At 43.9% G+C, this 14811-nt stretch overlaps 1 protein-coding gene across 1 annotated transcript; it reads right to left on the minus strand.

The window, feature by feature from the left end:
• Positions 1 to 6835: 6835 nt before the first annotated feature.
• Positions 6836 to 12748, minus strand: LOC309889549 (uncharacterized protein). The gene is made up of 9 exons (XM_082782397.1): positions 12663 to 12748; positions 11026 to 11250; positions 10212 to 10418; positions 9538 to 9771; positions 8794 to 8947; positions 8153 to 8262; positions 7863 to 7976; positions 7344 to 7493; positions 6836 to 7058 (listed from the first exon to the last, which is right to left on the minus strand). The coding sequence occupies exons 1-9, from the start codon at positions 12738 to 12740 to the stop codon at positions 6945 to 6947; spliced, it is 1386 nt and encodes a 461-aa protein (XP_082638523.1). The 5' UTR covers positions 12741 to 12748; the 3' UTR covers positions 6836 to 6944.
• Between the last annotated feature and the right edge of the window lie 2063 nt (positions 12749 to 14811).

Genomic DNA, 14811 nt, shown 5'->3' on the forward strand with positions numbered 1-14811 from the left:
GTTTTGGTGGCCAGGAGGACAAATGTCCATAGCCCTAAGGATATTCTGAAGTAATGCACCCAAAAGAAATCACTCACCCACCTTTGTGGCTGTCTAGCCATCAATATGTGGGGGGGAAAAAAAGATTGGGCACGATGCTATGGTGTTTGTAACCGCAAGGAGAGAGATGTTACTCTGAGAAACGTTAACATTTTTCATGTTTTTTCCTCCTCTGGTGCGAGGACATCCATCTATATTGTTTATTTCAACACCAGGGCAGAGGGATGCTGAATGGTCCCTTGGAATATGGGGGCTGAATGCTGGCTGTGGGGTCCCAGGTCCCATTTGCAGCCCCGTTCCCTGCGAGGAACCCACAGCCTGCGCACAACCCCGCTCGTTTTCTGCTCTGCCAAGACGTGAAGCGCCTTCCCCGCGCTAGGGCAAACACAGATTGCTCCTCAAGGTTGCTCTTATCTCACTGTGACTGGCTTTTTTTCAGGAAAAAAAATAATGCAGGACCCGATCCAAAGCTCGAAAGCAGCGTTTACAGCCTTCTCGATGAGAGAGGAGCCCACAATCCTGCTTCCCTCCCCTTTCTGCTGCTGCGTGTAAAGGATTTGTGGCAGAACGAGGGCTTCAGGCAGTGTTGTGACCCCAAAGGTTGTGCCTTGTGGGTGCTGGAAGGGCCACAAGGGCTCAGCAGAGCATTTTTCCTGCAGCTTCCCCCACAGCCATCGCCACCTCCCCTAAACCAGCCGAGCCTGGCGCAGAGCTCCATCAGCTCCAAGCCTGAGTCTCCCAAACAACTAAAAATACAAATTTTCCACAAAAATGAGAATCTGGGCCTTGGAAGTGATGAGGAAAAAACCAACAGGTGTACAGTTTATCAATAATTAGTTGAGAGAAGCCCTTATCTTGTAGGTTTTGGGTCCTGTCCCTCAGGCCCTGCAACAGGGCCACAGCACCAGCCCCTGAGGACCCGGAGGCTCCTCGTGGGTGGCAGCGGCAATTAACGTCCAGCTAATTAGCAGCATAAAAAGAGGCACAAGGAAACTGCTACATCCAGTTTCAAACCCTGCATGGACGCGATCAAAGAGAGGGTTTGGACGGATGAATGCCATGTGCTATTTTGGGCCACACGGCTTCAAGCGCTGCTCTCCTCCAGCCACATCAAAGGCGCCGTGAGCTGCTTGCAGGCAAAACCACAGCCAGTGCCTCTTGTCAGGTGGCGGATACTTGTCCCGAGTTCCCCCACACAACACGGACAATGGATGCTGTAAAAAGCTGGACAAAAAATGATCTGGTGTCTAATACATCTTTTGCTGTATACCTAGGGGATACGTGGCAGCACGTGGCGTCTGCTGCTCGTTTTCTCAATCTGCCCCTCCAGGGAGCTTTATGGTTAGTTTTATGCCTGCTGAGAGCAAAAAGGTGGGGAGAGGAGGGAGAAAGGGAAATTCAGCCAATTCAACAGCCATCAGCAGCAAAATTACTTTCTTTTGTGCACCGCTATGCGAGCTCAGCTGAGAAGGAGAATGGAGAGCTGCTGAGGATAACTCGCAGCACTTGGGACTGACGGACAAATTAATAGAAAAATGGGCTTTGTGAAGAAGTTTGATCCTCAGAAGGGACCTCGTTCACCACACTGAACAGGGAACGAGCTGCCCAGGCTGCGTGCTGGTTGCAGCCAAAGCAGCACCCATACAAACGCTCCCTGCGGCTGCACAGAGCTCACAGCCCAGAATAACACTGGAGTGCAGGGCTCTGCCCAGGGGCATGACAAAGCTGGTTTGGGCAAAAAATATGCACCCCTCACAGAGAAAGCAGAGTCCCCAGTGCCCTCCCCTGTCCTGTGATTCTCTCATCATTCACAAAACTAAGCCATTATCCTCAAAACAAGAATCCCCTCTTTGAAACCCTCCCGTGTCATCTCTCCCAGAGGTTTGCACAGAGCCAGGAGTACAAAAACAATAACTTCAGTAAATAAACATGAAACCTAAAGGCATTAAATATTAAATATTTTGATTTTTTTTTTTTTTTTTAAGACCAATCTCTGAATTCAATTCATCAGCAAGGAAAGGCCAAACTCGTGGGACTAAGAGACTGAAGAGGATTTTGCATTATTACATCCCCACAGCACCAGGGAAATCATTCCACTCTCACCGTACCCTCTCTGCACAAAGTATTGTCTCATGAATTTTTATTACCAAGTAGCACACTGTAATCTAAATTTCACCTTGCCATTAAATTAAGTCCTGTGGAAACTCATTCACTGTGTTTAATCGGGGGTTAAAGTATACCAGAAAAGCCATAAATTCTCCAGTCTGTTTGTCCCAATCCCACTGACTTTCTGCTCAGAAGTAGGAAATATATACTTGTGTTGGAACTACATACAAACAAAAAAAAAAAAGGTGTAAATACTGATGGTGTCCAGGAGAATGAGCCAATTGGATTTACTATATACAGTCAAAATATTTCAGTGCATTTATAATCAAAGGAAAAAAACAACTCCAAAGAAAGATTTTGCCCTAGAAACTGATGTGTTAGTAAAAAGTAAATTATTGTAAGGTCTTTTCTAGCAGGCAGGCAATTGGGTTGTCCCTGCAGCAAGCTCCCTTTCCCAAAATACAGGCAATAATGTATTTCTGTGGAGAAATTTACTATTTCACCATTTTCTTTGATCTAGAGTGAATAAAACCCCTGAACTTTCAACTTGCCTACCTCAGAGATGGGCTAATTTCAACATCCTGCCTTAGTAGCGGCATTTCTGTGATGTACGCTCACATGAGTATCCACGGGCAGGTTTTTCCTCATATTTGGGTGCTGTTGCCACCCCCGGGGCTCCTGCCCTTGACTCACCCTTCCTTCCTGGAGGGGTGGAAGTGCCAGAAGGGGAAGGGGAAAAGGTTTGGGGCCACCACAGCAGCACACCCCCTGCCAGCACCCCAGGGTCACATCCCCTGCCTGCTTCCCCAGGAAAGCAGCGGGTGACACCAAAGATGACCTCACCTAGAGCAATCTCAGTGTGGTTTTTATGGTGGCCCTCAGTCAGGATTTCAGCTGAGAAGAAAACATTGACACCAAATCCGGATGTTTTACACACATCCTTAAAAGAAACACCACGAGGAGGGTGCAGGAAGTTATTAAACCATCACGTGTAGAGGCCTCTCGAGACCCCACCAGGCTGCCGAGGCATTTTAGCTGATGGGATCTCAACAGAAATGTTGCAGACATTTGGGTGTGTTTGTGTGGGCTCACAGAAATAGCTCAGGTCACTTGTTATAAATGCAATATTGGTAAGAGGAAACTATTAAGGTGCTAAACATCAGGAAACAAGCACAGAAGTGGGGCTACAGCACTTGTGTGAATACACACCAACTCAACTTGCTCAGAGGATTTTTTTTTTTTTTTTTAAATGATGTATTTCATGTGCTCCATGAAGCAGCAGGTGGTTTATGACCATGGGCTGCAGCAACACCATTGCACCCATGGCTGTAAAACCCAGCCAGCCTCAGCAGGATGGCTCAGGAGGAAGACAGAAGGAGAGGGGATTTCCCCAAAAGGGGTAGCCCGGATGCCAAATCCTCCAGACCCCCATCCCCGTGCTGGCTCAGCGGATGTCCCAGCCATGCCAGGGACTGCTGTCACCTCCGGCAGCACCGCACCCTCCACCGGGGAGGTCTAAAGCCAGTCAGAAAACCTCAAAAAGAAAGCAGATTGAGGAAGGGGGTTGTGTTTGGGGAAACTGGAAGGGAACCCAGCTGCCCTGGGCTGTGTTTTGTGCACGGGGCAGAGCAGACAGCCCTGAAATAAGGATGTGAATCAGGCTTCTGCTGGGAGCCCAGCGCCACAAGGCCCTGAGTCAGGGAATCGGTGTTGTCACCTCCTGGCAGATTTTAAGCTTTCGTATCAAGGGCAGAAATAGCTGGACAGTGCAGTCCTGCTGTCCCAACCCTGCCCTGGTCTCCAGCTCTTGAGAGCATCCTTGGGCTGCCCATGCCTCCATATATCACATCAGTTGTCCCCAGTGCGAGGCTCTCCCTGTCATGTCCAAACCACAGCACCTCTTCTCTGCACAAAAGGGCTTCCCTGGACCCTGTCCTTAGGATTACATAGCACTCACAGCAGGTCACCACATGATGATTTGTCTGAAGTGAGCCACAGGATGACTTACTCCGCATGAATTTCACTCACACGCCGCCAACCGCTCAAGTGTCACACCCATTGTAATAGTGCTTCTGATTATAACCACTACAACACAACAAAACCTATTCTATTTCATGTCCCTAGCTAATTTCTATATAAGAAATATTTGCCATAATTCATATTTTTCATGGGGGCGGGATAACACAGCCTTTATTCTTTAGGTAGTGCTGTTCCAATCAATGCTTTACCCATTATTTTCAGAGGACACGTAAGGATGGGCTTATCACACACCTGAACAGCACCTCTGATTTCAAGTGAATCACTGCAGGAATGTTCTGAGAAAGCCAGAGCTGTTGATAAAAGCAAAGCCCTCAGGCAAACAGGAGTTAGAGCTATCAGAAACCAGAACCAACAGCGAGAAGCTCCCTGTACCACAGTCTTGTCAACATCTCCAACTCCTATTGCTTTCAGCCTTTTTTGTCTTCAGAGCTGAACCAAGAAGCTCGGTCCTAATCTCTTCTGACAAAGCTCATCACAGATGGCTAGCTGCATTTCAAGCCCAGCTCTACCACATCGATTCAAGAACCTCTCACTGATGCAACTTGGAAATTTTTTTGAACATCTAGCCTATTGTCCTCTGGGTAAATAGGAAAAAGATTTGGAAGAGATGAAGGAGAGTTTCGAGGCAAGTCTCACATTTAGGAGCCAGACCTCATGACCTTTTGGTTAAATCATCTCAGGCTTGTAGTATTTGGGGGGGGGATCTAGATAATTTGCTAGTCAAAGAGAAAGCAGAAGAGGAGAGGATATCCTGTCACCCACTGAATACATCACTTTATCCAAGAATTACCTGCAGAGCTGTGATATTAACAGCCAGGAATGATAACAAGAATGATGGAGCTGGCCAGCACTCTACAATGTCCCTGGTTTAGGCAGCTTAACATAAAACAGGGATCTGACACTTCTGCTTTGACCATTTCTTTGGATTCTGACTCCAATAGGAAAGACAAGAAGCAGAATTTAACATCGCATTGACTCCACCATAGCCAGCTGAAAAAGGGTTTGATGTCAACCTAAAGGTTGACTGACCGATATCAAAAGCAGCTATGGAGACAGCAGTTGAATTACGAGTATCTGTAAAAATTAATGAATAATTAAAACCAGTCCATCAGTAAGACAACTAGTGAAGTTAGTCCACCCGCATACATGCTTACAGAGAAATCCACTTTGTCGTGCTGGAGGACTGGTCTACAATTAGCAGACCAAAACTTCATCAGAATTGAAAATAAGGCTGAAAACATGCTAATTACTTAGTAAACCAAACAAAACTGTAGCATTCCTCAATGCTAGCCTGCCTACGAAGCACAAGGGCACTGCTACAGCAGCTGACTGGGCAGTAATCACCGCTGGAAAACGCATTTCACAGGCTGTTAACCTGATGAATTTGGACATGCAAAGCAATGATTGTTTCATTACGCCATGATAAACGACAGCCATGCATTTCCCTTCGTGGCCCTTCCAAGAGATTCTCCAGAGAGCATTCACTGCACTGCTGAGCGTGGCGCTTCGAGCAGACTGGCACGAAAGTAAGGGAGATGGAGTAGGAGGTTCCCATCCAAATAGTATTTTAAGGAGCTACTTAAACACAACGTGGAATAACACCAACAGGCAAGCCAAACTACTCCAACAACAGGTCAAAGCCAGCCCAAGGAGCATGTAGCTGAAGAGACAGACAGAAACCAGGCACTGAAATAATTAGTGGGTGCCTGTAAGCAGCATACAAACTCTACATGTTGGGACTGCAAGGCTTGTGTGGGCAGAAGACGCCACAGCAATCATGATAAGAGACCTCAGCTTTCAGCCTGTTGTTATCAGCACAGCAAAGGAAGACAACAACAGCAGGACAAGAGCCACATCCCTGCTCATTATCCGGTTACACTTCCCCATCTGCCAAGCAGAGCATCTCCCCTACCTGCTGAGGACATGAAGAACATCCTGAGGAGCAACTCAACAAAGAAACAAGCATCCAGCATCTAAACCTTCTCCTTTTCAGCTGAATTGCTTTAAACCAGAGCCCTGGGCAGATTGATTGGTGGCACCTGAATGACATTTTCATAATGAGCAGAGCCTGTTGCTCTCTTCATACCTGAAATCAGTTAATGCTCTAATAATAAGCCAGGCCCTCTTCTCCTTGGGTGCAAGGTAACTCAGAGTGTTTGAGGCCCCATCTTGGGGAAAGGGTGGCAATGTCTGCAATAATAACTTAGTAAACCACCTTGATCCTGATTTGATTTAAGCTCCAAGAACTAAGCAAGTATGAACTTGCAAGAACTAAGCTGAGGGGGCTGCAGCGAGAGTGAATTTGAGGCGAATGCACGATGAGCTCGTTCCTGCAGCCACTCCTCGAGGCAGGGCTTACAGCAGTGCCTGGTGTCAGGGCAGACAGAGTTGGGTGAATGTGCTGTGTTTGTGCAGATTCTGGTAGATAAAGTGCTGTCGCCGTGACAGAAAATCAATGTAAACCTCGGTAATGTGAGGAAAGAGATAAAGCGGGATAATGGGTTATATACACAACCAAAGGCAATTGCAGAGGTAGAAGTTAATTTAATATACACTCAAAATACATTGCACTATAAATAATACATGATAAAAAAATACAAACAGGGAAAAAAAAATAAAATTAGTAACCATAAATCCTATTTTCTGAACATCTCTTCTGGATAAACAGCGAGAAAGGCATCAGAAGGTGCTGCCAGAAACACAGCACTTGTACAAAATCTCCTTGGAGCCATGAACTGCTGAGACCACTTATCGGCAGTCTATTTTTTAGACCTTGGGAACTTCTTGAACTCGTCCTGTTCCTTGAAGAAAATCTGAGCAAGGATGTGGTCTGCTGTTGCGTGGAAGTAGTCGTTCATGCGAAGAGTTTCCAGCTGTAAGGAAAAGACACAGTATCTTAGAGAGAATAATCGTAGCTTCCTGGGTATTTTTACAGCATTAATGATACAAAATATTGAAGTGCATCTCAAATGGAAGTGAAAATGAATGACTATAAAGGTATACAGCTAACAATAAGCCTTACACGGAGCTCTTGATATCACTGGATGCTTAGGTTAGAAAAATACAGCCTTTTTCTGGCTCCTCAGATGCAGAGCTGCTTAAAGCATAAGATTATGTACAGTTGGGCTTTTCTGCCTCCTCCTGTGAAGTTTTCTCACCTCGTTGCCTGTGCTGTAGGCTAGAATCAGTAGCAAGTCTTCATCACATATGCTTTTAAGGTAATGCTGGGTCCCAACGGGGAAAAATATAACATCTCCGATGCCAATGTTGAAGCTGCTGGTGGCTCCAGAGGAAGTGATAACTCCAGCCTGTTGCAAGGAAAGCAGCAGGATCTAATTTAAAAGTACTGTTTTGTTTTATTTTACTGTTGCCTTCTTCTCCTACTATTCAGTCTGAATTCTTTTCAAGAGCACGTGTGATTTCTCTGAACAACTGAGCAAGAAGGACAAATTCTGCTCTTTAAACAAGCCCACTTTGACTAGACAGGCTTCCACAAATGCAACTGAGATCAAAATTTCTATTGAAAAGGAATGAAGGAATGTGTGGACACCAAAAGTTTTGTAATAATACTAATTGAAGTGTGATTAATAATCAGGGATGAAGATTCGTTAATAGATCTGTGATTATTATCCAGCCAGAACTCCACTGGCTTGCCCCTTACTGAGGTAGGGAATTACCTGTCCGCAGCCGCTAATGACGTAACCCATCTCATTAGCATTGAAGTGGAAATGAGGCTGTCCCAGCTGATTGTTGAATATCCTGAGAGTTGCTAAGGTCAGGGTATTTTCATGCTGAAAAACAACAAAAATGTTCAGAGTTTGTTACGTCCCTGTTGTACATCACATCGCGGTGACGAACCTACACAAAATGCATTCGATGCCTTATTTTTAGGGAGCTAAATGCCCTATTTATAAATACCTTATTCAATGCCTTATTTTTAGGTAGCTATTCAACTGCAAGCACTTACCTTGCTCAGTGACTCACTGAAGATTTTCTCGGTTTCATTCAGCCCGGTGCTATTTCTGCGGTAGCGAGCCCACTGGAAGATGCCTCCCGGGAAACGATATTCTCTGGACCCTTCAACCAAAGACATAGCTAAATGAGCACTTACAGCAAGCTTTTGTGAACGTTGTTAATGAACTTTGGGGAATTACTACATGCTAAACTTGAAGCCTTGAATCTTGTGAGCCTCCAGAACAAAAAAGAAAGCCCATTTGGCTTAACCACTAGGCGCTATGCCATCTCCTTTGTTGGATGTTTGAGTGGTTAGATCACCACAACGGAAACCTCAGACTGGAACTTTTCCACCCCAAATTGCTGTCAAGAACAACACACATAGCTTCAAGTGTATTTTTTTAGGCCTTCTTGAACAGACCGTGCTACTTGGCACCAAGTTTTGCCGTCTGTGTTCGTTAGGTGCTCCCTGGTAATCACCACACCCAGGCTGCACAGAGGGATGCTAAACAAATCATTATAACTCCCCGTTCTTCCAATCCCCTTAAATTATCATTACTCTCTCTACTTTGAAGCCACGTTTCAGTGAAATGTTTCCAGATCCCCCTCGACAAGCACTGAGAGCTCTTCCATCCCAGATCCTCGGATGCGTACCTTTGAGGTTGTAGAAGTACTGCCACACCTGGTGGTCCGGGGACTGCACGTAGTCGGCACTTTTTACGAGCTCGTCCAGGTTTGGAGGGAGGTTGACTGCTTGATCTTCCACTTGTTTCTTGAAGGTCCTGATGAAGTTGACTCCACCTTGTGGCTGCGGGACACAAAATGCGGAGCAAGTTGACAGATGCGCAAAAGCAAACTGAGGGATTCAGATTGTATTTCTTCAGACATTTCTTCATCTCCTTAGCTGCCTCGTCCTGTCAAGGCTTTGCTTTGCCCTCTCCCATCAAATTCTTTCAGGGTGGGGAGATTTATCACAGTTTTGTGCAGATTCCTCAGACTCAGCAGAATTTCTGAGCCTTGATGAAGGAACACTGCCAACTAGTTAGCTCAGATTAGCTGCATTTTAACAAGGAGGTGGATTTATCTATAGTTTCTTGAGACATTATTTTACCACAAGATTCATCAAAGGGTTGTTGGGAGATGAGCTTTGGACTTCAGTACATCATTTTCCCTTCCATCTTTGGAATTGTGGAGGCTCCCCCATGAGCTGTGAAGACCCAAAAAGTTTATTCCTCCTCGTGTATAAAGCAGCACAGGGGGTGGCACAGGGTAAGTGTACGTCCCTCCACACTGGGGGAACTGAGGAGATGAGCTGAGATAAGGGGAATTCTCCCCCAAAAAAAGGACTGCCATGGTAACATCAAGAAGATTAGGCAGAGGCTGGTTATCCTAGCATACCTTTAATGCTCTTGCTGCTATATCCTCTGGGGTAGAGAAGAATGCATCGTCTACATCCAAGGTCTGAAGCTCTTCGTGTGTCGTGAAAAACAGCAAGAACACGCAGTCCTCTGTGCCTACGTTCTTTATCCAGTGCACGGTGTTTCTGGGGAAGAAGATCACCTGGCCAGCCGTGACATTGTACGTGGTGACCCCGCTGCCGTCTGCCCCAATGACTCCAATCCAGGCAGTGCCCTGTAACACGATCAGAATTTAACAACAGCAATGAAAACTTGCTCGTTTCATCTATATGATCCCAAATTCAGATAGGCTCTTAGGAGAAAACGGGTCCTGATGCACCCTCCTGCAAGCTTTAGTTAAATTAAATCATAGGATCACAGAAGGGGTTGGGCTGGAGATCTTAAATCCCAGTTATGTGCTATTAGCATTAACTAAGAGTAATCATTCTTAGAAATACAATGAATAATTGATATATATATATAAAAATACATATACTTCCAAGGAAAGATGATTTTGTGTTCAAATTAATTTTGTATCTTGATTTTTTTCTCACTGTTTCTATTTATCTTTTTTATTTTTTTAAATTTATTTTTACAGATATGATATTTGTCACTAAGGTGAAGTAGAGCAAAATTTTTCAAAGATTTCAAAGATTTAGAAACAAGCAGGAATACCTGCTGCAGGTAGCCGTGTTCATTGGCATTGAAGTGCCAGTGGGGGACCCGGAGCCCTTTGCCTTTGATCCTCAAGGTGCCAAAAGTCATCGAAGAGCGGTGGTTGTTGATACTTTTCCCAAATTCCATTTCTTCGTCGTTTTCATACTCGTTTACGTCATTCCTGAATCGTGCCCACTGAATTTCACCACCGGGGAAATTATACACCTGGAAAGTGAATCAAAGTGGATAGTTTTATCAGCTGGGGATCTTGCAGAGGGGAAGGGCATATCAAAAGGGTTGCTCTGCTCTTAATACACATTGTTTGTCTTTTTGTTTGCATTCCTAAACACATTTTTATTTGCAAATATATTACATAGTTAAGTATAATGTGTAGGAGTTTAAAGTGTCCAGCTATCTAATTTATCCTTTTCGCTCTTTGCTGAGCAAAATTAAATGTAAGTTTTAAATTTAAATGAATTCAAATTTTAATCAATCAGAAATTATTTTTAATAACAATATGAGATGGATCTTGTCTTTAGAGATTGCTCAAAGGGGAAATTTCTATAAAAATCAAAATAGACTTGCAAAAAAACCTGCATAATTCCTGCAGCTTTGTGACATTGTAAATTAATGTGTTAGCTCACTGAAACAAGGCCATAAGATTCGTTTTTCTTAAGAATTCATAAGAATTTGTTTGAATCCAGTCTTAAGAATAGGAAGTTACTGTTTCTAGATTCTAGACTGGTCAGCTATTACTTAAATAAGTAAAAGTAGGTGACATGAATCCATTCAACTTCTATACACGATGCTAGAATATCGTTGAACAGTTTACCTTGGATTTTGTCAGATGATTAAGGAACTGGAACTTGACATCCACGCTCTTTTCCTCTGGTTTCGTGGAGGTTGTCCCATCGTCTGTAACGCTGACCTCTTTCACGATGTGGGTGGTGGTTGTGTAGACCAAGGCCAAGACCAGCACTCCGATGGCGGTGGTGATAACGCAGGCCAGCAGACAAACCAGGAAGATTTTCATCAGCGACCAGTTGCCTTTTCTTTCCTGGCATTAGGGAAAAGCCCAGCGAAACAAAACAAGGAGCTCTATTAGATTGAACACACGGGTAAAGGTTTGTGATAATTCCTTTGTTATCATACCAGAATCATTAACCTTGCAGAAACACGCTTATAACCAAATCTCTGGGTCCATTGTAAGGAAACCTTATAGCACATGTTATAGGGCTGCTTCATTCTGTCCTTTCCTTGTTTCACTGACTGAAAACACATCATCAGCACAGGGTTTTACAAGCACCTGAAGCCTACTGTAGGCGTTCAGCAGAAAACATCTCCTCTATGAGGATTTTCAGTTTTCCTGCCCCTTACCAGTTTTTCTTACAAGCTGCCGATTCAGATGAATCAAAACCATATTCCCCGACCCAGATTTTTAACCTCCGGTGATTCTGAGGTGCACAGCTTGATCTACCTTTAAAAGATTGATTTTCAGGTGCCGAGCGCCTGAAAATGAGCTATGAAAGCTGATCCCTTCAGCTGGACAATCAGAAGTGAAATATCTGCAGGTTGCCCTCGGGTTTTAACAAAATGACCTCTTTCATGAATCTCTTTGACAAAAGCTCTTTGCTAATAAATTTCCCTTACCAGTGGAAAAGTGCTCGAAATATCAATGTATTTTACTCAGTAATAATCCTTTCCTCAGTTTAAATTACCCCTTTTTTCAAGCTTGCATTCAATTAAATATTACAACAGCCGTACACAGACCACAGAGTCTCATCAGAGAACAAGGCGTTAGACCTAAATGTGTTCAAAATCCTCATTTTCTAAGCTGCAATGACCTTTAATTTACAGCATTTTCACAGCAGTGGCGCCGATTCAATCGATTATTTTATTATATTGAGGAAATCGCTGGTTTTGCCGTATTTACGGCCAAGGTGCAGGCTGCAGACATACGCAGGGCCCTAGGAGCACTACGCCAGCTCCTTCTCCATGAAGTTCCTTCAAAATCCCAAGGAGCAAAAACTTTAAGGAGAAAATCACAGAGAGTGGATTTTCTCAAGGGCAAGAAAAAAAAATAAAGAAAAAAAAATGAAATAGTACTCAAATGTGTAACTCCGAAGAGATGCTAAACACGACCACAAAATGGGCTTTTAAGTAGCTGTTTTGGTTAAAATCAAGGGGGAATCCTCCAAAGATAATTACTTTGTCATGGGATAAATAATTTAGCTCTTAACTTCAGTGAGGCCAAGAAATTGTGTCTTGCTGTCCAGCTCCTGGCATGTGCACGTGAGATAGGATGTCGTAAAACCTTGGCAGCAGAAGCCCTTGGGAGTTTTGTTTTCCTCAGGACCGTCTTAATGGTATAGGATGGGGTCATATGGTAAACTAATATGAAGTAAGGGCTTAATCTGAACTATATCTATTAATAACATTTTGAGAAGACTAAAAGAATCTGGCTGGTACCTCTTTCTTGGGCCACTCTTTTCCTTTCGAAGAGCTTTGTATTTTCTCCCCGTGCATTTCAAAGGCCTGGTTATCCATTTAGTATAGATGAACCTGCAAAAGACAAGAGAAACGTTGACAGAAGAGGCTGTTAATTGCGACGTGTGCTCATTTATGTTGCATTAAGGCCGGGGAAGTGACTCATCGCCTTTGCACGGCAGTGGCACCGAGCGCAGCGCCCTTGTGCAGCGATGGGCAGCAATAGAGAAACTCCGAGCTACGGCAGAAAGGGCTGACACACGGCAACGAGATGAGGCTGAACCACCAAATACTGGGAAAAATTAAAAAAAGGGAATCATCAGAGGTCATCTGGTCCCCTCCCAGAAGGACCTACCGCGGTGAAGTTATAGCTTTGGGTTACACAACCTGCTTTTGCAACAAGCAAAACGGTCGAGGTTCCCAAACTCCTTTGGCAACGCACTTTGCTGCTTACATATCCTTATCATGGAGAAGTTTTTCACAAGGCTAAGCCACTCTTGCTGCAATTGCAGCCCGTTAGGGTTACCCTCCCATCATGGACGTGACCGTGCAGCAGCGCATCCAGCCCCAAAATCTTCCTCCGAAGAGGAAGATGCCTTCCTTCCTCTGCTTCATTCTGTGAAAATCCAAGTCTTTCCTGACCCCGTTTACATCCCCTGACTTAATAGACAGGCTGCTTGCTAGGTAAGGGAAAAATAAATAAATCAATAAAATCACACTTCCCTCTCCTTCATCATTTCAGCCTCTCTCCTCCTGATCTTCTCCAACTGCACCCCATTAATGAAAATCATGGAAAGCACTAGACAAACCTTGTTAACCCCAAGTGCTGTTCTCCAACCATCCCAATGATTCCTTAAAAATAATTTCAAATGGACCATGATTCTTCGTTTTGAGACACAGAAGTGTTAAACGCTGTTACCCTGTCATAAAAGGAAACTAGGTTTGTGTGATACATAGTGTTTATAAATACTCTTTCTTTTTTTTTTCTTTTGTTTTTTTCTTCTTTTTTTCCTTCTCCTCTCCTCTCCTCTCCTCTCCTCTCCTCTCCTCTCCTCTCCTCTCCTCTCCTCTCCTCTCCTCTCCTCTCCTCTCCTCTCCTCTCCTCTCCTCTCCTCTCCTCTCCTCTCCTCTCCTCTCCTCTCCTCTCCTCTCCTCTCCTCTCCTCTCCTCTCCTCATTTTCTTTTCTTTTTTCTTTTCTTTTCTTTTCTTTTCTTTTCTTTTCTTTTCTTTTCTTTTCTTTTCTTTTCTTTTCTTTTCTTTTCTTTTCTTTTCTTTTCTTTTCTTTTCTTTTCTTTTCTTTTCTTTTCTTTTCTTTTCTTTTCTTTTCTTTTCTTTTCTTTTCTTTTCCTCTTTCCAGCAGGAGCTTGGCATTAACGCCAAACGGGACAGTCCACTGACCACAGGTAACTTGCGTCAGCCCTCTCCGTCACGCTTTCTCTTTTCTAATCTGGACTTTATTCACCTTCCCTCCATGGTATTGCTACCTGCTTGATTGCTGCTGATGATTTAAGTAAACATCGTATCTTCACAGGCCTAATTTATTAATCTCTGCAGGAAACTCATGGACCAGGGTTTTCCCAGGTCTTCCTTTCTGTCAGTAAGGGACTACAGTAAACAATGAGGGACGTTGGTGCCCTTTTATTAGCTTTGACCATTCTTCTTCCTTGTCTCTCCTCTTTACGCTCTTCCAAAAAGCACAAAAGTCAAAGGTGACTATGGTTAAGTGCAATTCCACCCGATTCCTTGGCGCTTCCTTCTTGGAGACCCTTGGGGACTACACGCCAAATTATATTGATTTTCATAGTTCCATGTAACGATGTCCTACAATTATTTTTCAGATCCCTCTATCCTGATGAACATCCAAATTCCTGAGTGTCTTTTTCCTAGCCTGTTTTCCCAGGATTTTGCAAACAGACCTCTGAATTTGGTGAAGTCGCTTTTTCCTTCTAAAAACCTTTAAATCCTTTAAATCCTGTACTTCACACTCTGATCAAAACCTGACATCCTCATAGCCTAAAAATATCCTGGATCTACTCTGTTCAATTGATTTTTTTCCCAACAGATATTTGGCCAAATAACATCTCCTTGGGGCAAATTATTCAATTATATTTTTCACAATGTTTTTTTTTC

Source organism: Aythya marila (assembly GCF_965140915.1).
Source record: "Aythya marila genome assembly, chromosome: W".
NCBI lineage: Eukaryota > Metazoa > Chordata > Aves > Anseriformes > Anatidae > Aythya > Aythya marila.